The sequence below is a fragment of the Pelophylax lessonae genome, assembly GCF_965119305.1.
Source record: "Pelophylax lessonae genome assembly, chromosome: 3".
NCBI classification, from domain to species: Eukaryota; Metazoa; Chordata; class Amphibia; order Anura; family Ranidae; genus Pelophylax; species Pelophylax lessonae.
Genome location: NC_138770.1, coordinates 307,919,320 through 307,944,551, shown reverse-complemented (window position 1 = coordinate 307,944,551; position 25,232 = coordinate 307,919,320). Strand labels below are relative to the sequence as shown.

The 25,232-nt window shown below is 42.5% G+C and overlaps 1 protein-coding gene across 1 annotated transcript in view; it reads left to right on the top strand.

Moving 5' to 3' along the window:
- Positions 1-25,232, top strand: part of LOC309549007 (uncharacterized protein) — a gene marked incomplete at its 5' end in the record, with an annotated part of 83,089 nt that overhangs the window by 55,158 nt on the left and 2,699 nt on the right. The window contains 2 exons of the mRNA XM_082248948.1: positions 8,191-8,394; positions 17,361-17,452. Coding sequence (XP_082105074.1) covers positions 8,191-8,394; positions 17,361-17,452 — 296 coding nt within the window. The remainder of the gene's footprint in view (positions 1-8,190; positions 8,395-17,360; positions 17,453-25,232) is intronic.

The following is a 25,232-nucleotide window of genomic DNA, read 5'->3' as shown; positions in this document are numbered from 1 at the left end:
CTAAATATAACCAGAATCCAGTAAAATGTCCATTGCTTAACCACTTTAAGACCGGAATATTTTCCTGCTTAATGACCAGGCCCTATTTTGCGATTCGGCACTGCGTGAATTTAATGGACAATTATGCTGTCGTGCAACGCTGTACCCAAAAAAAATTGACGTACTGTTTTTCCCCACAAATAGAGCTTAGTTTTGGTGGTATTTGATCACCTGTGCGATTTTTATTTTTTGCGCTATAAACAAAAAAAGAGCGACAATTTTGAAAAAAAAAAAAAAAAAAACATTTTTCACATTCTGCTATATGACATTCCCAAAAAAAAAAATGTAAAAGTCCAAATTTTTTTACATTTTAGGCCAATTTGTTTTCTGCTACATATTTTTGGTAAAAAAAAAAAAAAAGCAATAAGCGTATTTTGATTGGTTTGCTCAAAAGCTATTGCGTCTACTAACTACGGGAAAGATTTATGTCATTTTTATTGTTTTTTTTTTTTTTTTTACTAGTAATGGCGGCGATCTGTGATATTTTGCGGGACTGCGACATTGCGGCACACTGATCGGACCCCTAACTGACATTTTTTACACTTTTGGGAGTACCAGTGACATTACTACAGTAATCAGTGCTAAAAATATGCACTGTTACTGTAATAATGACACTGACAGGGAAGGGGTCAATACTGTTGGTGATCAAGGGGTTAAATGTGACCCTAGGGGAGTGATTCTAACTGTGGAGGGGGGGTTGGGCTTTTGAAATGATCATAGAGACATCCTTTCCTACATAGCAAGATCACATAGTCTCTGTGATCATTGCAGGCAAAAGGTCAGACAGTTGTGTTTACATCAGCCGTCTGTCCTTTTCTCTCAGCGGGGAGAGATCAAGAGTGTCAGGCAGCAATCGGAGTCACCTGACACAAGCGCCAACTTCCCCGCTAAAGACCAGGGGTGGGAGCGTGCCTCCAGCCGGACGCACTCGCGCCCCCTAGCTCCTTCCAGGCAAATGACGTACTGATACGTGGTTATGCCTGGGAGAGCCACTCTGCCCACGTATATATACAGTATACAGTCAGCAAGTGGTTAACATTTCATGAGTTAAAGTGGATAATGGCAAACCTTTTTAAATAAATCCCTGGAGTTTCTGCCCTTTCCTTTTGCTTTCCTATTCAAAACTGACCACACTAATTAGTAGAACACACAGTGGTCAGTGGTAACTCAGCCTGCTTTCCTCCAATGATAAGACTTGTCCTGACAACTATCCCCCCTGCACAGCCATTCACTAGGAAGTTCAGTTTACTGCTGTTCCCCCCCCCCCCCCCCCCAGCTCTTACTAAATGCAGCTGAGAGCAGAGGGAATGTGATTGTTTGTAAAAAAAAAAAAAAAAAGTGGAAAAAGTGTTTACAATGTTTTATAATTATACACATATGTTTTACCTTTAAAGCATTTTTAATGATCATCTTCTCCTGTCAGGAGAAACAGTGTTTACAATAAACCAGTGTATAAGGCCCTAAACTACAGTGTTTACCTCTTCGCCAGCTGTCAGTTCCAACTGTGGTAGGGGGTGCACAATTAAGCACATCACATGCCTCCCTTTTTTTGTACAAACTTTATTTGCAGCTCGCTACAGTGCAGCTCCAGGCTGCGTTGCATAATGAACAGAAAACCATAGGCGTGCGCAGCCTATTGCATTAGGGTGTGCACCCCAAAGCTCAAACACACATGCATGTATATATATATATTTAGAGCAGTGATGGCGAACCTTGGCATGAGACGATCAGAGACTGCAGACATGATACAGGAGATGGTCAGAGACTGCAGACATGATACAGGAGATGGTCAGAGACTGCAGACATGATACAGGAGATGGTCAGAGACTGCAGACGTGATACAATAGATGGTCAGAGACTGCAGACGTGATACAGGAGATGGTCAGAGACTGCAGACATGATACAGGAGATGGTCAGAGACTGCAGACATGATACAGGAGATGGACAGAGACTGCAGACGTGATACAATAGATGGTCAGAGACTGCAGACGTGATACAGGAGAGGGTCAGAGACTGCAGACATGATACAGGAGATGGTCAGAGACTGCAGACATGATACAGGAGATGGTCAGAGACTGCAGACGTGATACAGGAGATGGTCAGAGACTGCAGACATGATACAGGAGATGGTCAGAGACTGCAGACATGATACAGTAGATGGTCAGAGACTGAGGACATGATAGAAGATAGAAGAGCACTAGGGGGGCCGGAGAGCACAGGGGAAGCAGAGAGCACTGGAGGAGGTGAAGGGCACGGTGGGTGGGGGGGACAGGAGAGAATTAAGAGGGGGTTTGCAAAGCATTGTAGGGGGGTTGGAAGGTGCAGGGGGTGGAGAGCACTGGGGGGGGCGAGCAGGGAAAACCAGGGGGGTGGAGAGCACTGGGGGGGAAAGGGAGCACTTAGGGGGCGGGCAGGGAAAACCAGGGGGGTGGAGAGCACTGGGGGGGGGGGGACAGGGAGCATAGGGGGGAGGGAGATAAAAAGCACTGTGGGGAGCTGAAGAGCATGGGGGGGGCTAAAGAACAGGGGGTCTAGTAGACTGGGGGGGTAAGAGCACTGAGGGGGGGATAAGAACACTGGAGGGGGGGTTAAGAGAGCACTGGGGGGCCAGCAAAGGAAGTTGTATAGGAGGGGGATGGGGCAGCTGCATATAGAGGAATTGATCTTTCACCTTTCTTCCTGCAGGAGGGGGAGGAGGACAATCAGTTATTCAGCAGCTGCAGGAAGGATGAATTCCTCTATATGCAGCTTCCCCATCCTCCTCCTATCCAACACAGAGCACACACACTTGGGCAATGGGCACTTACCTTCTTCCCGCCGAGGCTCCGCCCCCTTCTTCCAGTCGAGGCTCCGCCCCTTTCTTCCCGCCGCAGCTCCGCCCCCTTCATCCCGCCGCGTCTCCGCCCCCCGCTTGCAGCACGGATGCCTTCACACTGCCATACAGGATCTCTCAGAGGACGCTGGCTGATACCCCCCAGTGCGCCCCCCTATTGGTACCCCACTGTGTGTGTGACACAGTCACTGTCATGTAGCTGCTTGCAGGGAGAAAGACCAGCTGTCAAAACTTAGCGGTGATGTCAGGGGTGGGCAGGATCAAGCAGCTGTCAAACACCAGCCAATGATTGGGCTGCTTAAGAAAGGGGCGGAGCCACATAAATGAAGCAGCCGCCCAGACCCCATCCCATTGGCTGGTGTTTGATAGCTGTTCGGTCCCGCCCATCCCCGACATCACCGCTGAGTTTTGACAGCTTGTCTTTCTCCCTGCAAGCAGTAACATTACCTGACAGTGTCGCACACATGGCCAGCCTCACTGTCTGCTGGAGCCAACAGCACAGCCGCCTCTCCACCAAGTATCTCACTACCCTCAGTGCCAAAGATGGAGATCTTGGGAGGCAGCTACACTAACAGACACAGGGTGATTAGGGTGTGCCCAGGCACACCCGGCACACCCAGTGCGCACGCCTATGCAGAAAACAGTTGTTTTCTGTGCGTCCTAGTGGTGATTGGCAGTGTGGTTAAAAGCCTGTCACTGCACATTGTGTGAGTTAGCCCTTAGACAGTTTTCACCAGAACAGATTTCCCCATTAACCGCTTTACGACCGCCCACCACACTAATTCGGCGGCAGGCAGCCGCTCCTAGGCAAATCGCCGTTGCTGTACGTCGCTTGCTCTCAGGAGGCTCGTCACGGGGAAGCCGATGCAGCGGGAAGGCGGCCCTGATTGCCGCCTGACACCCGCGCTCGTTCCCCACTGAGAGAGAAGGACGGACGGCTGATACAAACACAGCCGTCCGTCCTTCCACCTGCAATGATCACAGAGACTATGTGATCCTGCTATATAGGATCGCATGTCTCTGTGATCATTTCAAAAGCCCAACCCCTCCACAGTTAGTATCACTTCCCTAGGCTCACATTTAACCCCTTGATCACCAACAGTATTAACCCCTTCCCTGACAGTGTCATTATTACAGTAACAGTGCATATTTTTAGCACTGATTACTGTAGTAATGTCACTGGTCCCCCCAAAAGTGTCAAAAATGCCAGTTAGGAGTCTGTTCTGTCCACCGCAATGTTGCAGTTCCGCAAAAAATCGCAGATTGCCACCATTACTAGTAAAAAAAAAACAATAAAAATGACATAAATCTTTCCTGTAGTTACTAGACGCGATACCTTTTGTGCAAATCAATCAAAATATGCTTATTGCGATTTTTTTTACCAAAAATATGTAGTTTTGAGAATGTTATATAGCAGAATGTGAAAAATATTGTTTTTTTTTCCAAAATCGTCGCTAATTTTTTGTTTATAGCGCAAAAAATAAAAATCGCACAGGTGATCAAATACCACCAAAAGAAAGCTCTATTTGTGGCAAAAAAAGAACATCAATTTTATTTGGGTACAGCTTTGCACGACCGCGCTATTGTCTGTTAAATAACGCAGTGCCGAATCTCAAAGTAGGGCCTGGTCAGGAAGGGGGCAAATCCTTCCGGTCTTAAAGTGGTTAAAAGATTTTTACTTTCCTCCTGCTCCTGTAAAACTCAAAATTCTGGATGTCCTCTCAATTTCTATACCAGGTGTGGGGATACAGACAGCAATAAAACCAAACAGGGGTTTTGACTCTTTCAAATCCTAACTGAAACTAAAAAAATGGTTTGCCCTTAAATCCACTTTAAGGGCCTCACATTAAAAAAGTCGCAGTAATGTTTTTTGGTAGTAATTTTTTGTTGGTTACTTAAAATAAAAGGACAACATTTAAAGTAGAACTAAAACCAAAACAGTTTTTTTCACTTTGAATAGAGTAAGGGAGGGGTATGGCCCCTGTCGATTTCTTTTTTCCCCCCTATTGTCCCATTGAGGAGATTTTCCTTCACTTCCTGTCCAAAGGCCAAAACAAGAAGAGAAAGGAAATCTTTATAAAATGAGGAAATCCCGAGTTGTGACGAGGATCACTAGAACTAGTGGATCATTTTCTCCCTATTCCTGTTCTGGAGACAACCCAAAAATTTAGATTTTCTTTCACTTTTGGTGATAATGGTAAAGAGGACAAATAGAGAGGGTGAATCTACCTAACAGAAGCACAGACAACAATAAAAATCTGACAGGTTTTCTTATCCCTCTTTACTTTATCTAAAACTATAAAAACGATTTGCCTTTAGTTATACTTTAATTGGGTTAACACTGTTGTTTCTGGTACTTAGATGTTAGGAGATACACTTTCAAGTGAATAGTTTACAGAATATAGCATGCATTTCCAAATTAAACATTGATTAAAAAAAATAAAGTTCAGTCCAAAATAGGTTTTATTTAACCACTTCAGCCCCAGAAGGTTTTGCCCCCCTAATGACCAGGCCATTTTTTGCGATTCGGCACTGCGTTTCTTTAACGAAAAATTACATGGTCGTGTGACGCTGTACCCAAATACAATTGATGTCCTTATTTTCACACAAATAGACTTTTCTTTTGGTGATATTTGATCCCCTCTGTGGTTTTTAGATTTTGTGCTATAAGCAAAAAAGAGCGACAATTTTGAAAAAAAACACAATATTTTTTACTTTCTGCTATAAAACATTCCCAATAAAAAAAAAAATTAAAAATCTAATTTTTTTATCAGTTCAGGCCAATTTTTATTCTGCTACTGTATATATTTTTGGTAAAAAAATCCCAAAAAGCGTATTTTAAATTGGTTTGCGCAAAATTTATAGCACTTACAAACTACAGGATAGATTTTTGGACTTTTTATTTTTTTATTATAGTAATGACGGCGATCAGCGATTTTTAGCAGGACTGAGACATTGCGGCGGACAGATCGGACCCCTAACTGACATTTTTGACACTTTTTGGGGACCAGTGACATTCATACAGTAATCAGTGCTAAATAATATGCACTGTTACTGTTTAAATGACACTGGCAGCGAAGGGGTTAACACTGGGGGTGATCAAAGGGGTTAATGTATGCCTAACTGTGCTTACTGACTGTGGGGGAAGGGCTATGTGAAAGGCACAGAGAGAACGGGGTTTCAGCTTAGCTGAAACTCCTGATCTCTCTCTGCCTGTGTGCAAAGTTGTATAAAGTACTCGAAACCCATACTTGAGTAAAAGTACAAGTGCTCGATCAAAAAGTGACTTGAGTAGAAGTGGAAGTGCTCAATCAAAAAGTGACTTGAGTAGAAGTACTAAAGTATTCAACATTTTTTGTACTTAAGTATTGCAAGTAGTTGTTTTAAATATTTTGCTACTCAAGTACTGAAAGTAAAAGTACCAGTAGTTTTGAAAAACAAAATTGCTACTCAAGTACTGAAAGTAAAAGTACAAGTACTGTGTTATGTAGTTATTAAAGAAAGAAGTCAAAAGTTTGAACATCATATTGTTTTTTATTATTTCAAATGCAGCTTTTATTTATACATACAGTAGCTTTTATTTTCGTATGCGCTGATAATACACATGTTTTGAGCTTCATGAAACTTGCCATCTACTGTTCTGGCAGTGGTAATTTTTATAATTGTAACGAGTAACTATGCAGCACAAAAAAAAACAATATCGGAGTAGAAGTATTGAAATCATCGAAAAAATGTAGTGAAGTAAAAGTGGAAGTAGGAGAAAAAAATTCTACTCTAGGAAAGTACAGATACCGCCTTTCGGTACTTAAGTACAGTAGTGAAGTAGTTCTACTTAGTTACTATACATCTCTGCCTGTGTGACAGAAGCCCTGCCTGCTTTGTTTACATAAGCAGGCGGGTCTTCTGTCAGTTTCTCTGACGATGGCAGGAGGCCGGTGGCGATCACTGCCGCTCCTCCCATGGACTGCCTCCCGTTGTGTCTAATCACAGCGCTGAGACTGCATGCACAAAATCACGTAGATATACGTGATTTTGCGCAGCCGAGCCGCCCTGCCGCAATATATATGTGGCGGGCGGTCGGCAAGTGGTTAAAATAACAGTTTGTGTAGAAAACAATAAAGTCATTACAACAATTTATTCTCCATACAGTCCGATAAAATGCAGTAAAAAAGGAAAGCAAGATTTGAAGTCTGATACCAACATATCTTGAGTTGTAAAACGTCCATCATCTTTCTCTATATCGGGGGTTGGCAAGCCATGAATCGCGATCGACCTGTCAACCGCGGGCAGCCGACAGATCGATTGGAAACACAGCCCTGCACACAGTCCTTCCTCCAGCCTCCGCCACTCTCCTCTTCACTGCGAAGCGGAGAGCAGGAAGAGTCATGGTACTGGATAGAGGGAAGGGAGAGGACACCACAGTGGGGTGAGGGTGAGAAGGGGACAAAGGACATTGCTTTGGGGGGGCAGAGAACACTGCTTTGAGGGTGTACAGGACACTGCTATAGGGGTTTAGATGACACTACAGGGGGGGGGGGGGGTTGTGATGTGTAGGGCACAGAGAACACTGCTATGGGGGAGCAGAGGACACTACAGTTGGGGGGGGGGGTGATGTGAAGGGGGACGGAAGACACTGCTTTGGTGGGGAAGGCACTGCGATATTAGGAGGGGCAGAGAACCCTACTTCTGGTGGGGGTGGGGCTGGGGACACTACTGTGTTCGGGACAGAGGTCCCTACTGTGGGAGAGGGGGGAAGGAAAACTACTGTGGGGGGGGGGGTAGAGGGCACTACTGTTGTGGGGGATGATATATAGGGGAGTGGAAGACACTAGTGGGACTGGGGGCACAGGAAGCTATGCTGTGTTTTTATTGGGTGCTTGATAGTTATTTTTTACAAAGAGCCCCCCCCTTTCACCCGAGATCTTCACGTTGTCCAGGTATATCTCAGCTTCTAAAAAGGTTTACCTACCCCTGCTCTAAATGATGTAAAAAAAACAACAACCTGCCTGCGGCAGCTTTAGGAAATGTCAAAGCAAAGGGTATACTAGTTTTTAGCAGGTATTATCTTTCATAATACTTTGAATATTATCTATATCCCTTTTATTTTTTGATGATTATTTTGGTAATCACCCACTTACCATGCATTTTATAGCACCAAATGTATTAACATATGGAGTAAGTACCCCAGCCAAAAGCAAGCAGGGATGAGAATAACATAGGCAGCAGGACAAAAGTTCCTTAGGTTTCCTTTATCACTGTGTTAGAGCTTCTACTTCTAATGTCTAGAACAATAATTTTATCAGCAATGTCTTGTGTAGCTGGACCCATTCTGGAAATCAAAACCAGCCCAAGAAAGCTAACTGGCAAGTATCCTAAAAGGAAGAAACTTAATTCCATATTATGGTCGTTGCTGTTCCCTGATCTCATGAGCAGTGAAGATTTTAGTCAGAATGCCAGCAAAGTTAATGGTACTAATGAGCCTATTGGACAGCTGGAACTTCACAACCAAACAAGTGATAAAGGTAAGATTTAAAGAAAAAAACCCAATGTGATATAATAGATCGTAAATATTTGCTACACAATCCATGCTTTAGGATTTTTTTTTTTCAGTTTAATCTGCATTTAGCCATAGTTTTCTGTTATTACCCAAGAAAAAAACAAATGTCCTTTTCTTACAACTGTGGGTACAATATGCACTTTGTAGGTTTGATTTTTTAAAATTATAATGTCCTTCTTGTGTAATTGGTTTATTTCCTTCTTCAGTATACACAAATCTTAAGGTCAAATCCCCCAGGTAGAACCTGCAAAAAGAGATATTGTGATTTACAAAGTTGAGACCCAATTCGTACCTGAATGATCTGAAGCATATTTCCCAAAGTGTTTGAACACTCAACCTCAAGATACACTATATTACCAAAAGTATTGGGACGCCTGCCTTTACACGCACATGAGCTTTAATGGCATCCCAGTCTTAGTCTGTAGGGTTCAATATTGAGTTGGCCCATCCTTTGCAGCTATAACAGCTTCAACTCTTCTGGGAAGGCTGTCCACAAGGTTTAGGAGTGTGTCTATGGGAATGTTTCACAATTCTTCCAGAAGCGCATTAGTGAAGTCAAGCACTGAAATGGAAGAGAAGGCCTGGCTCGCAGTCTCCACTCTAATTCATCCCAAAGGTATTCCCAAACTCGTTCATCCATGTCTTTATGGACCTTGCTTTTTGCACTGGTCCAAATCATTTGGTGGAGGAGGGATTATGGTGTGGGGTTGATTTTCAGGGGTTGGGCTTTGCCCCTTAGTTCCAGTGAAGGGAACTCTTAAGACATCAGCATACCAAGACATTTTGGACAATTTTCTGCTCCCAACTTTGTAGGAACAGTTTGGGGTTGGCCCTTCCTGTTCAAACATGGCTGCGCACCAGTGCACAAACCAAAGTCCATAAAGACATGGATGAGCTAGTTTGGGGTGGAGGAACTGGACTGGCCTGCACAGAGTCCTGACCTCAACCCAATAGAACCTTTGGGAAGATTTAGAGCGGAGAATGTGAGCCAGGCCTTCTTGTCCACATCAGTGCCTGACCTCACAAATGCGCTTCTGGAAGAATGTTCAAACATTCCCATAGACACACTCCCAAACCTTGTGGACAGCCTTTTCAGAAGAGTTGAAGCTGTTATAGCGGCGAAGGGTGGGCTAACTCTATATTGAACCCTACAGACTAAGACTGGGATGCCATTAAAGTTCATGTGCATGTAAAGGCAGACGTCCCAATACTTTTGGTAATATAGTGTATCTATTATATCCAGTGATGCCCATTCATACTTAAGCATGTTGATGGAAGCTTGTTGCTCTAAGCTCAAAAAGTACATGAGCTCCTTTAGGGAAGAATAAGCATTTTTGATCTCTTTAAACTTCAATGGGAGTGCCTAAAAAAAACAAAAAAAACGAAAAAATGGATGAAGCATGCCTCTCCTGCTTCTAGTAACTAGCTGTTTATTGGCTGAAACAAAAACAATCAAGTCTAAAAACATACTAAAAAAAAAAAAAAATCGCAGGACTTATGTAAATTAGATTTATAAAGATTTTAAAATATTTTCCCCAAAACAATTTCAATTGGAAATAAAGACTCTTGTATGTATACATGTTCTGCTTCCCTGGGTATGTACAGTATAGATTTATGTTAAATGGAGGTTTTTGATAATAACAATTTCTTATTCCAGTTAAGTGCCCCCTACCAATGGATCTGAATGAGTGTTCTCTGCAAGATTCAGGGCACACATTGCCATTTTATGCTTTGTTTCGCAAACTGCCAATAGAGTATTCTTGGACAGGACATGCCAAGTTAACATGTTCACTTGTTACTCTTCTGCATTGCCTAGATATGATCAATCTATGTTCCTCTCATATTTTTATTGTTCCCAAATGTCTTAATTCTCCAAAGAGGCAGAACATCAAATATCAGTTTACAATTACAGACAAAAAAAATCAGTTTTCCAAATGGTTATAATTTGACAGATAAGGTGGTTCTTTTTGAAGCCTGTAGGTGTACGTGATATTGGTTTTACTGTTAATTTTTTTAAATGCTGGACTTTATGTACTATTACCAGTGCATTTGTATATACAACACAAAAGCCATTATATTTAAAGGTTTGTGTCTGGGAAAAAGACTTTGGCGTGTCTGTTTTGTAATATTTTATTCTTCCCATGCATCGTTTACAGACAGAACACATTACAGATTGCTAGCAGAGATTGGTGGCCTCTTTTAGAAATTGGCTATATCAGGAGTGCCAGGCCTCAGAAACAGGGGAAACTTTACTAAATGTATACTTTGTTGTCAGGGTTCCGTGTTACCAGTGTGAACCAGAATATCTGGTCAGAGGGATGATCTAAGTTTTGTTGATAGCAATTTTTTTTCTCTTACCACAATGCTTTACCTCTTATTTTAGCTTATACAATCTTATTCTTTTTGCATTGATTTACTTGTATAAGCCATGAAGTTACAAACCTAAACAGTCACCTGCACTGTTGGTGCAAAATTTACACATGTCCTTCAAATAAACCATCCATGAAATGCCAGAAAAGGCTTCTTATTAGTCATTTCTACTATGCAAATAGAAAGTTTAGTTATTGAACTTGCACTTGGAACCTTCCCCTGCCACACATTGCTTATTAATATTGATCAATGAAGATGTCTTATAGTGAGATGCAATAGGTTGGAGGGTGTTATAAAAGTCATAATAGAAATCCTTGGGCTTCAGGGATTTTAGGTAATTATACATGGTATGTTTCCATATGTTTAGATACCTTTAGAATTCTAATATAAAATCCTGCCTTTAGCTTAGGAAATGTAAAGAGAACATTTTATGTTTTTAGTAGTATTACAGTTGCAAGGAGGTGTCCATATTGTAAAGTAAGACCTAATAACCTTAGGGCAAGGAAATCCTAAAATTTGCCTTTACTGAAAGCAGAGCTCCACCCAAAGGGGCAAGTTCCGCTTTAAGTACTCCTGCCCTGCCATATTTTACATGTCAATTTTTTGAGGAGGGAGCGGGTACCTGGTTTTGACAGGTACACGCTCCCACTTCCGCTCAGATCACCTAGGTGATTCGAGCACAAGTTCTCCTCTCCCTCTCCCTTCCAGCAGTCTTCTGGGACACGTCACAGGTCCCAGAAGACTGAAGGACCATTCAGGAGGCGCAAAGCAGCTCATGCATGCAGTGTGCTCCCGGCTGTGAAGCCCCACAGTTTCAACCCCACATTTGAAATGCTGGGACAAGAAACCCATGGGAAGGAACGGCTTGGGTGAACAGTGACAGGTGAAAGTGTGTTTATCAAAAGTTACCCGCTACAGTTTTTGTAGCTGCTGACTCTTAATAAAAACACAAAAACAACTGGAACTCCTCTTTCTTGTAATTACTATAATGCCATTTGTGGGCCATTTCCTAGGGTACCAGGGTGATGAACCATCCCCAAGCATCAAAATCTACAAACAAATTTCTCTTTTACATTTTGTTGTCTTCTTCTGGCCACTGCTAAATACTTGTAGCTAAATTCAGCAAGAGAATTATAGGGGAAGGGGATGCAGGGGATGCTGAAAGGAGTTAGAAGACTCACTATAGGTCAAGAAACATTAAACCATCTCTCCTTTTTCTTTTTTACCCTTCAAGATCTCAAACAGAGACCGTTGGCAACGCTGATTGGCCACCAGCTCTATCCATGCTGGTCAAGGGCATCGCCCCACTTCTTCTTCGGATAGAGTAGACACAAACCTGTAAAGGGAGAGACTCTGCCATGTTATCACTCACTTTCTCCTGACTTGAGGCCCACCTCCACATCTAAAAGAATGTCCACACCAGTTGCTTTTTACTGGTTTTACTGCAGATGACATACCTCCAACTTTACGTCACAACTTCCTAATTTCCACATTCCCCTACAAAGTATATTAATACAACAGAACTTGAATGTAAAGGTCCTGCCATCTTCTCACTTTCTCCACGTGTGTCCCCCTACAGTGAGTCTCTCTCTGGGCCTAGGTCCAAAAAGCATTTGTCTTTTCAGGCTACAAACCTACACGGGGTAAGTCATGAGTAGCCTGTTCCCATGCTCTTCTGTCCAGGACTCCGCTTATACAAGACTACAAAGGGGAAAAGTCTCCCTAACTACACCCCAAGGAGAAGTCCTTCCAAAAGGGGTATTACCACCTGTTTACACTGAATGTGAGTAAAAATAGACTCCATGGTGTCTTAAATAGAACATCCTAGCAAGGTGGGCCTAACCAGCATGTTGCCTATATACAGTCATTCTCTTCATTCCTTTCAAGACCTCCTGCTCTCTAGCTCCCTCGTCATCTCCTCCCATGCTCGTCTCCAGGATTTTTCAAGAGCCTTTCCAATCCTTTGGAACTCCTTACCCCAATCTGTCCAGTTATCTCCTACTCTATTAGCTTTTAGACGATCCCTGAAAACCGTCCTCTTCAGAGAAGCCTATCCTACCCACACCTAACAACAACTGTATTTTCATTTTCTCCATCAGCTCATCCCCCACAGTTGTTGCCTTTTGTTTCACTTAACCCTCCCTTCCAGATTGTAAGCTTTAACGGGCAGGGCCCTCTGATAACTCCTGTATTGAATTGTATTGTAACTGCACTCTCTGCCCTCATGTTGTAAAGCGCTGCGCAAACTGTTGCTACTATATAAATCCTGTATATTAATAATAATAATATCCTGACAACATAAACAGATCCAATTTCACATTGTGTACACCTTTATTGAATAAAGCTGCATGTATCTCTGTAAGATATTATTGTCAGTACCCAAAAACACTTGGTGAATCTTCTGACACCTCCCAGCACCTCTTGCGTCCCCTTCCCCCTATAATTATCTTATACAAAATGATATATTGCATACAAAATTAGCCAAAATCTGTGGTGTTCTTCTGGGGCAGACCACCCCAGCCAATCATTTTTAAGAGCTTGTTAGCATGGTCCACTTAAGTATATTTCTCTTTTAAACTCCTTCTAGGGAGGAGGATTGTTTAATTTACTTTCTCTTAAAATAGCTTGGGAGGAGCTTATCTCAGTTACTTGCTGGCTTTGGAAAATAGAGGAGACATGGAAGAGAACACTATCTAGTGACTGAGGTTGATCCTTTCTGAATCTCCTTGAAGGGGGTTCCCCTGAAGATAAAAGTGAAAAGCAAAAATATTGCGCTAACCATAAAAAAGCTGCTACACCAAACAACTGACAAGAAAATTGTGAATAGCAAAATGTGGAAAAAAGTGCAGCGCTAATAAATACTAGCAATATAAACGTGTATATATATATATATATATATATATATAAACCAAGAAAGGTAAATACAAATAAATTGCAAAATGAATAAAAGTGAACATCAAATCAACAGTCCCATATGTGAAGTGAAAAAAACAGTCCACAACGGTGATAATTGAAGTGCTCACTGGATCCCAACACAAACAAGATATAGAGATATAATGTGCTCACCAGAACGATAGGACTCAAAATGCCATATAGCATATGAGTCAAATCAGCTTGTTGTACAATGGATGGATAATCCGAAGGGATGACTGAGGTCACTGATGTTGAGGTGAAGAGGTGATAGCAGATATGAACCATCACACCAGAGAGGCTCTCACTCCCGTCAAATGGCCAGAAAGGAACCAAAAAACAAGGGAGCACAAAATAGTGTAACACTGCTAAAATTTTTATTAAATAAAAATACACCAAATTGCACTTACAAACATCTCGTGGTAAAGAGCGTATACAGATGCAGTGCTGGGACAAGGTCATCCAGTGCCCAGGGCGAACGTGCAAAACTGCGCCCCCCCCCCCCCCCTGGGTTGTGCATGACCAATCATTTTACCCATGCCTGATAACCACACTTGATAATTACACCTATGTATAGAGTGCTAAGGTCAGGACTGAATAATTTACCCCTATGAGGCATTTCATATATGCATGAATACATACATGCAAACACTCAATATATACATTAAACCACCAACTAATATACCTGTCTAACCCAAATGTATTCCCTGAATTTTTTTCATAATAAACGTTTAAATCCCAACTTCAGGAAAAAAACAAAAAATCAACCCTTACAATGGGGCCTGAAAAGTCCCAGTATATTCCTAAGACTAGAATGTAAAAAAAAAAATGGTTTAATATTCTCATTGTGTGTATGGGACTTTTTTATTCTAGGAGCAGAGGATTAGGATAAAACCACTTAGTCCCGGTTCACACTGGTGTGATGCGGGAAACCCTGCTATTCAGTGCCGGTTCCCGCATTGCACCAGAATCGCACAGTGGTTTACACTGAGACCTGCAAATCTCTGGGGGGTGTCAATGTAAAGGTAATGATGACACTTTCAGATTGGTTCGCAGATCGCAGTTCAAACTGTGAAATGGTGCAGGAATTGGATCGCATAGGTGTGAACACCCATGCAATCCGATTCCAGTGCGAACCAAAAAAAGGGCCCTGCTCCATTCTTGTGCAAATAGGATGCGATTTCAGCCAAAAAGTTTGTATGGCTGAAATCACATTGCACAGACATCGCATGTGATCTGCACCACAATGTGGTGCAAATCACATGCGATGTCTGCCATTGCAATAGTGTGATTCGGCACTTAAACTGGCACACATGCATAGGTTTTTTTTTTTTGGTTTAGCCAGTGGGCTGAATTGAAAAAAAACACTTACAGATTCATCCATCCACACAAGAGGTGGATGAAGAAATCCCCTCCACGAGACGTATTCTGATGCTGGGGACTCTTCTCTGTCAGAATACACTGATCAGCATTACAGCCGATTGGCTGCAATGCTGATCGAACAAAGTTTTCCAGCAGGCTCCCATTCTACAGAAGCTCCCATTCTGACAGGCGGCTTCTAACAGGCAAGGCCACACATAGATCAAAATTCAGCTGGTCCCTGCTGAACCGAACTAATTTTGTTTCATGTGTACCCAGCTTTACCTTACTCCTTGCTCCAGTAGGCTCTCTCCAGTGCTGTGATTGGTCCTCGGGAGCTCCTGGGTAAACTGTGAATGGGTCACACTCCAGCCTAATCATACCATACAGGGTTAATGTTCCTGTATGGTATGTGATGAGACTTTGGGTGGTAGAGGAGAGCACTGTAGCTGGCTGGAGAAAATATACATGAGGCTATATCCCCCAGCACTGCAAGGGTGGACTGTTTCACTTTGCTGGAGTTGGGCTGCAACACATCACTTGTTTATGGTCAATCTTTGAATAGGTTAGGAATATAATGGGACTTTTCAGGCTCTACATACTGTAGATGTATTCCACATACACAATATATCTTATTAAAAGGCAGGATTTTCATTAAGATACAGTGTGTATGTGGAACACATTTACAGTATGTGGAGCCTGAAAAGTCCCATTATATTCCTAACCTATTCAAAGCATTTTACTTTCTGTTTAGTAAACCTGCACTGCAAGGGTCAGTACAGGTTTACAGCATTGCACAGTGTAAAACAGGACAGGACAGATCGGGACTCACAGGAGGAGGAAATGCAGTCTGCTATCTGTCTCTTATCTTCAGTCTGCAGAGGAGGAGAGGAGAGGAGAGCTCCGATGTCTGCTGGGCAGAAAGCAGTGATCGAGGCTGCAGTGTAGTGTGCTCTGCTTGCTCCGCCCACCTGTACAGGAGCTCTCACGGTCCCGATCCAACCAGCCAGCCTGTACGAAACCTGTGCCCAGGAGAGAGTTTCTCTCCTTTCCAGCAAGGGGCGGGAAGCCTGCAGAAGATATGGGCGCATTGTTGGCTCTGATTTGGGACATGTTTTAGCAACACAGGAGCTTAGAATAAAGGTGATTCTTCAGTGTTTTGGCGCCCCCTCCCACACTCCTCCCATACTCCGCCCAGGGCAGCCGCCCCTCCCGCCCACCCCTTGTACCGGCCCTGTACAGATGCAAAGGTAGGCTGTCAGCAGCGTGGCCTTGACGCGTTTCAGCATAAATGCTTTTTTCAAAAGATAGTGCCAGCTTCAGTGTGACAGACTCAGTGCCATCTTAAGAGCATTATAGGCCCCCGGGCAATGCAGTGCACTGGGGCCCCACCTACACAATCACCCACGAGAATAAAAATGCAAATTATCGATAAGGCTATATTTATTGGTATCTCCAACAAAATCAGTGTTTAAACATTAAATTAATAAATAATAAATACGTTTAAAAAAAAGGCTAAAAGAATTATTATACCAAGATATGGGCCAGTGCCTCTTCAGAGGTTACTTGGTGAAAGACAAAAAATGCTTGATGAGTAAGTCCACTATAGTAGAAAAAAAAACATTCCCCTAACAAACTTTGTTGCAGATTCCTACCTTTTCCTACCTTTTATTATTCTTAAGAAATCCCTGTGTGTTTGACTATGTCCATGTGGGAAAGTGAGTCTAATAGGAGTGATTTCATAATTATCAATCAACTGTGCACCTGCAGGGCTCTAATGAGGAAAGCTGCTGGGTCTGCATCCCTTTAGACATGATTTCCTATTGGAAGTAGCTCACCAAAAATTATATATCAGGGGATGCCTGATATCTGATTTGTATCTTAGGGCAGACTCCTGGTAAATTTGGAGAGCCAATCACACAAGCAGGAAATGACATATCTGGGGGGCGTTCTGTACACATTCTGTGTACAGAACACCTCCAGGTAGCCATATTGCAATGCATTTTCAGAAAATTACAGAGCTTCAGTTTGAAAAGTAAAGGTAATTTTTTAATAACATTCAATTACAATATGACTTGTGTCGCAATTGTATACGCTATATTATTTTTTCTTTATTTGCTATTTTTCCCCACGAAAGTGGAGTTACACTTTAATAAATCAGGCAAATGCTTAGTCAAAAAAATGTATGAAAAATTCTATGCAAATCTGACATTTGGCTCTTTATAAATAGACCCTTATGTATGACAGAGCAGTGTATCGTTACATTTCACTTTTGTTCTTTGATAATTTTAGGTTTTAAACATTCTATTGAAATTCTCCATCTGAGTTACTTGAAAATTAAAGGAGGCGATGGTGAATTAGATTCCGGAAAACTTATACATGATGTAAGTATTAATCTAATTTAGATCTGGTATGTCGTTGAATATTGCAAAAGGAAATGCAAGACAGGAAAAGGGATAGAACGTTAAACTGTCAATCCTCTTGCCAGTCCTCTCCCCTTCTGCACCCCAGCTCCATCAAATTTGCAACCCACCAGTGGAGGGTAGATGTGCATCTGCTTGTTCTAAAAGATAAAGTTGTAGGATGATTTCATATGTGTAGCATTTACAGAGAAGATAATTAGTAATTCGTAACCAGTCTGTATTGTTCCTATGTGTTTATTCACCTATGCGCATATCTAAAGCCTGGAAGGAGACTAGATATGCAGTGATCCTGCTACTTCTCTGACCAATACAAAGATGAAATAGGAGATCCTAATTTTTACTAGCACAGAAACCCCTATAACAGATTTGTGGGTTGCTGTGGTGGTAGTTACCCTACCAAACACAAACTGTATTTTATTTAAAATATTCTTTAAATGTCAATACTCTTTTTACACTTTTGGATGGATTCTGGACCTGCCCCCCCCCATATCACTCCAGCCTGCAACACCACATCTCTCGCCCACCTGCCCACCAGCCAGCCAGCCAGTCAGTCATTCAGTTAGTCAGTTTACTTACCTTGTTCCTCTGGAATGACAGGCGGCGGCGGCTTCCCCCTCAGACTTCTTCATGTCCTGTCTCCTCCCCCCTTCTTGGCCAATAGCATGCCTTCTCCTTTTGGCCAATCGGGAAACCGGTCTCAGGACCTTCTTCCTGATTGGCCGGGAGGAGAATCAGTGTGGCCATAGCTAATATTAATTCTCTATTTTCACACAACTGGCTAGGCTCAGGGCGCAGTGCTCTGCGCCCCAGGCCCACCCTTTTTTTGAAGCCTCTGATCAGGTGCTTAAAAAAAAACCTCCGGCGCCCTGCATGTAGAACCCCTGCACCCCCAATGGATGGACAGTCACTGATTACCATTCATTATAATCATGAAATAAAACTTTATGAATGCTGGGGGTGGGAGTGGAATTGGCTGGTGGAGGCAGGATAGCAGAAGCAACTTTATGCAGACAGAGTGAACTTAGCATATGAATCTGCTTGACATGCAGAAGCTCAAAGACACTACGGGAGGTGTCACGGTCTGGAGTCAGGCTCGGAGGCCATTAGCTATAGCAGAGGAAGCTCACATGGGAACCAACAGGATAGGAACAGAGGTAGGTCACCTTGGCAGATGACACAGCCTCCTCTGAGGTGCGGAATCTAAGTACTAGCCAGTGTTCACCAGAGCTCCTGATGGTGGAGATGGATTTTGCTGCATGTTAGCACCAGGTTGCGGTCCTCAGGATCCCCTCTCCCCCAACAGGAGGTGAGCAAGCCAGGGTCCAGTAGCAGATATAGCAGATAGGGATCAAGCAGAAGCATAGTCAAGGAGTAGCCAAACGTCAGTAACGAGTAGTTGCAGGTTGGGATTAAGCAGAAGCGTAGTCGAGGAACAAGCCAAATGTCGATAACGGATGATAGCGAATATACGGACGGCAGCAGGAGAGACAAGCGAGATATTGGCTGGTGAAGGCACAATATTCTGGCAACTAGGAAGTGCAGAGACATGGCTTAAATCAGGAAGTTCATGGGAGGAGCAAAGGGTTCAAGGTTCAAGGCAATTAAGATTCACGGCAGGATCATTTAAGGAACTACTTTAAACTGAAAAGAAAGTGTGAGCTAAATAACCCAGAGCATTGGTCAGTGACAGTAATAATAATCCCCAGTTGTGGTGTCAGTGTGAGCAGAGGAGAGAAGAAGCCTGTGGTTGGATTTAGAGGCAGAGGAGAGAGATGTTCGAGCAGCGCTTGAGTTGGTGGAGAGAAAAAGTGCATAGTTAGCACTAGAAGGGGCAGAGAGAAGAAGTGTATAATTGGCACAGGAGATGGAAGAGAGAAGAAGTGCATGGTTGGCACTAGAGGGGGAGGAGAAAAGAGGCACATGGTTCATGCTGGAGTAAGAGGAAAGGAGAAGTGAATAGTTGGCACTGCAGGGGGAGGAGAGAAAAGGTTCATAGTTTATTCTGAAGTCAGAGGAGAGGAGAAGTGCATGGCTGATGCTGAAGGTGATGGAGGAAAGTGGCCGATTGGTGCTGAAGAAGTGGAGTGTATGATAGGCACTAAAGAGGAGAGGAGATGTGTATGGTTGGCGATGGAGGTGAAAAAGAGAAGTGCACCGGAGATGGAAGAGAGAGGAAGTGCATGGTTTGCACTGGAGGGGGAAGAGAAAAGAGGCACATGGTTCATGTAGGAGTAAGAGGAGTGGAGAAGTGCAAGGTTGTCGCTGAAGGGGGAGGAGAGAAAAGGTTCATAGTTTATGCTGGAGTCAGAGGAGAGGAGAAGTGCATGGTTGATGCTGAAGGTGATGGAGGAAGGTGGCCGATTGGTGCTGAAGAAGTGGAATGTATGATAGGCACAGAAGAGGAGAGGAGATGTGTATGGGTGGAGATGGAGGTGAAAAAGAGAAGTACACAGTTGGCACTGCTAGAGAGGAGCTCTCCAGCAGACCTCAGATAATAGCGAATGTATCCATAAAATTACCCCAGGGCTCTTGTAAGAAAAAGGAAATGATTGTTCTGATTTTCACAAGAATCACCAGAATGCTTTCTTGTTTAGCATAAACTACATAAGTAACTACAAAAATGACAGCAGGACCGCAGCAATGTAAATTCTGCTGGAAAATTAATGGAAGGAACAAGAGTAAAAGGAATACACAGCAAGTGCAAGCGTTCAAGCACCTTCAGCCCCTCTGTACCTTCAGCCCCTCTGTGCAAATCACTACTCCTTAGCAGCACCCATCAAATGGAGATAACTGGTGTGGACAAACCCCACTCCCTTTCAGGTTTATCATTCTGGCAGGGGTATTACTGTTGGAATACCTACAAGATATAATTAGACAAGGTTGGGTTGATTTACTAAAACCGGAGAGTGCAAAATCTATCTGGTGCAGCTGTGCATGGTAGCCAACCAGCTTCTAACTTCAGCTTGTTCAATTAAAATTTGACAAAAAAGAAAACCTAGAAGCTGATTGTTTGTTTTTTATGCAGAACTGCACCAGGTTTTGCACTGTCCAGTTTTAGTAAATCAACCCGGGAGTGTCTTATCAACAGAGTGTGAAAAAAAAAAATCAGCTTTTTGGAACACAGCCTTTAAAATAGCTTTAGGTATCTGTCCTTCTGTTTATGTTTTATTATTTCCCGGTGTCACACATAAAATCATTAAGACTCTGTTATACAATGTACTGTTTGAGCAACAACCGTTTTAACAGAGGGGAAGTGAAGGAAAATATAAAACAGGGACACAGATAAGAATAAAAGTAGTTCTTTTCTGTTTCAAGTATTTTATTAAATAATGCAAGTGAGTAACAACGTTTGACATACAGAATAATGCAAGGTAATGTAAAGAAAGCTCGGTAACAGAGCATGACCAATAACTGTAACTACAGCAAATCGTGAGGGTTAGTAGACAAGGGGTGGTAAATGGGTTGTCACGAGAGAGTAGTGATTGGCATTACCAACCCACCGGCACCCCATATAGGGATCACACTGTGCCTAGGAAAAGTAGTTCTTTTAGTAGAGTAGGAGAAAGGCTAGAACCCATGTCAGCTTTTTATTAAGAAAAGGAGCTCAACGGGTTTGTCATTTTAACTTTACTTGGGAAAGTATTGACTTTATATATACATGGTAAGAATGGACCAAAAACAGAGGCAATAGGATGTTTAATTGCACTCCAATGGATCACTTCATCAGATATTGTCAACAGAGCTTATGGATAATGCACTTAACTGACCATGAGCTCCATTTCTGAACAGAACATAGAACACAGGTAAAAGTAGAGTGGTGTGTGCATAAACCTTATTATGTGCCAAACTATTCTTATTTTGCATTATTGGCCATTTGTTTGTGGATCAGTTTTTCTCAATGGCACTCAAAAAGACAATTTGAAAGCAGCATATATTTATTTGTGTTACCATTGTCTTGAGACCTTCCCTGGGAGCATGCCTGGCACTGCACTATCCACTGATATATGCTTGACATGGCCTCCATTCTTTTAGAGCTTAGTTAGCTGCTAATCAGGCCGAGGACAGGTTTTTCACTGATGTCAATAGACATTTCAATATGCTGGTGTGGATGCCCCTCAGTGAAGAGTTCCAATCTTTAGTGTTCTAGATACGTACAGTATCTCACAAAAGTGAGTACACCCCTCACATTTTTGTAAACATTTTAGTATATCTTTTCATGTGACAACACTGAAGAAATGACACTCTGCTACAATGTAAAGTAGTGAGTGCACAGCTTGTATAACAGTGTACATTTGCTGTCCCCTCAAAATAACTCAACACACAGCAAATTATTTCGAAACCACTGGCAACAAAAGTGAGTACATCCCTAAGTGAAAATGTCCAAATTGGGCCCAATTAGCCATTTTCCCTCCCTGTTGTCATGTGACTCCTTAGTGTTACAAGGTCTCAGGTGTGAATGGAGAGCAGGTGTGTTAAATTTGGTGTTATCGCTCTCACTCTCTCATACTGGTCACTGGAAGTTGAACATGGCACCTCATGGCAAAGAACTCTCTGAGGATCTGAAATAAAATAATTTTTGCTCTACATAAGGATGGCATATGCTATAAGAAGGATGCCAAGACCCTGAAACTGAGCTGCAGCACGGTGGCCAAGACCATAGAGCGGTTTAACAGGACAGGTTCCACTCAGAACAGGCCTCACCATGGTTGACCAAAGAAGTTGAGTGCACGTGCTCAGTGTCGTATCCAGAGGTTTATTTTTGTTTTTTTGGGAAATAGACGTATGACTGCTGCCGGCATTGCTGCAGAGGTTGAAGGGGTGAAGGGTCAGCCTGTCAGTAATCAGACCATATGCCGCACACTGCATCAAATCGGTCTGCATGGCTGTCGTCCCAAAAGGAAGCCTCTTCTAAAGATGCACAAGAAAGCCCACAGTTTGCTAAAGACAAGCAGACTAAGGACATGGATTACTGGAACCATACCCTGTGGTCTGACGAGACCAAGATAAACTTATTCGGTTCAGTTGGTGTCAAGCGTGTGTCGCGGCAACCAGGTGAGGAGTACAAAGGCAAATGTGTCTTTCCTACAGTCAAGCATGGTGGTGGGAGTGTCATGGTCTGAGGCTGCATGAGTGCAACTGAGACCGGGGAGCTACAGTTCATTGAGGGAACCATGAATGCCAACATTTACTGTGACATACTGAAGCAGAGCATGATCCCCTCCCCCAAACACACCTCCAAGATGATCACTGCCTTGCTAAAGAAGCTGAGAGTAAAGGTGATGGACTGGCCAAGCATGTTCTCAGACCTAAACCCTATTGAGCATCTGTGGGGCATCCTCAAACAGAAGGTGGGGGAGCGCAAGGTCTCTAACATCCACCAGCTCCATGATGTCGTCATGGAGGAGTGGAAGATGACTCTAGTGGCAACCTGTGAAGCTCTGGTGAGCTCCATGCCCAAGTGGGTTAAGGCCGTGCTGGAAAATAATGGTGGCCACACAAAATATTGACACTTTGGGCCCAATTTGGTAATTTTCACTTAGGGGTGTTCTCACTTTTGTTGCCAGTGGTTTAGACAATAATTGGCTGTGTGTCGAGTTATTTTGAGGGGACAGCAAATTTACACTGTCATACAAGCTGTACACTCACTACTTTACATTGTAGCAAAGTGTCGTTTCTTCAGTGTTGTCACATGAAAAGATATAATAAAATATTTACAAAATTGTGAGGGGTGTGCTCACTTTTGTGAGATACTGTGTATGGTGTCTCAAAATGCTGAGAGGAGAATCGAAAATAATAAGTTTCCTTATTCTGCACTTCCTTGTAAGCAAAAGTGACATTGTCATGTTCTGTACTTTACATCCATCTAGCAGAGTGAACTGTCAATATATAAAAAATTCAAAAAGCAATATTTGATCTGACGTTATAATTTTAACACCAAATTTAACAGACAAATGGGAAATACAGAAATGTAGCTCTTAAAGTGAAAAGGTTATTTTTTTTAAATGACAACAATGTTATACTTATCTTTGTACAGAGCAGCCCCAAACCTCCTCTTCTGGGGTCCCCCTGTTCCGATTGCCCCCCTAGCAAGCTGTTTTCTAGGTGTACACTAGTGCGGGATCGATCCTGAGTCGCACTGTGCATGTCTATTGACACACGCAATGTTGCAAGGCCCTATCCCCTGCTTTCTCATCATTAGATTTGTTTGACAGCAGCAACAGACAATGGCTGCCACTGCTCTCACTGAGTCCAGTAGGAGTGAGAGAGTGCAGCGCACTGGGAAGGTTGGGGGACTCCACCTAAAATGTTTTTTACCTTCATGCAGAGAATGCAATATGGTAAAAAAAAAAATCTTTACCCTGACAACCAATTTAAGGGGTCATATACACCTGCCTGATTATATTCAAATCAGATAAAATATTTAGGTTTGTCCCCATATTACACAGTTCTGGTAATTCTAAAGGAAATTGTACCAAGATTGTACAATCAGTTTGTATGGCCACCTTTGGACCCCATCCAGAAACTGGAGTTGTAGGCAAGGGTGGGGCTACCATCCAGCATGGTGGCCTAATGTTAACAATCCGTTAATTTTTCCTGATGAACTGTCTGAAATTCGCTCCGTGGGTGGCCCTGTTGGTTCCGTCACCCCAAGGGCCAAATCTAGCCGGTCTGATGTGGGGGTGCAGTAAAAAATGTCAGGGGGCAAGGGATGGGAGGTCAGCAGGATAGTATACAGAAACAAGAATCCGTAGGGCAGAGTACAAGTGGTTAGCAGGGCAGTGTCAAATGTATGGATGGGGGAATTGAGTCATTTTTTTTTTTGTTCAACCCATTGATCGAACAAAAAAAAAAAAGACTGATGTATGGATTGAGCCTACTTTAAAAAAGAACTTCAATAAAACCAGCAACAGTGAAGACAATGAACACCTTTGTCAGGTCTATGTATACTGTATATAAGCATAATGTACGGAGTACAGGGGTTAGGAGTAAACAATAAACAAAACAATATATTTTATTTTTATATTTATATTTAGCAGGCTCCTGCGCTAATGAGCTGATCCTGCATCAGAAAAAAATATTTAAATGATTGTGCTGCTGCTTAAAAACAAACAATATACCAAAAAAGTGAAAAATAAAAATAAAGATATTCCCACCTAGTGGCGCTCAACTCAGAAAAGTGCACACAATATATGTGAACAAAATAAACAATTGAATCAATATATGTGCTCAAATAATCACTGAAAATCCAATCCCAAAGTTAATTAGTGAACAATAAATCAAGTGAAAAAAAAATAAAAAAATCAGTGAAAAAATTCAGATGAAACACATGAATAAATCAATGTATAACTAAAAGTCCAATAGTAGGAGAATAGTGATATGTGATGATCCAGTGAGATTCCAGTGTAAGCTGAACAGAAACAGAAACACACCAACAAAGTGTCCGCCACCTTTGTGCTCCACTCCCCTCAGCTAGAACACTCACCCCCACTTTTTGCCCTCCACTCTCATGGATAGGGCTGATCACGCTTTGGAATATGCACCACTGCACAGGATATAGGAAATAATGGATCCTTGGTAATTCTCAAGATGCCGCTCCACATAAACCACATAAACCATAAAAGAAAGAGGAGAGCCAACTAGTGCAATAACGCTGAACTAGTTTATTCCATTTAAAATCCACTAATATGCACGTACATGGGATATAAATATGCAAAGCACATCATATTCAAGAGTGGGGATC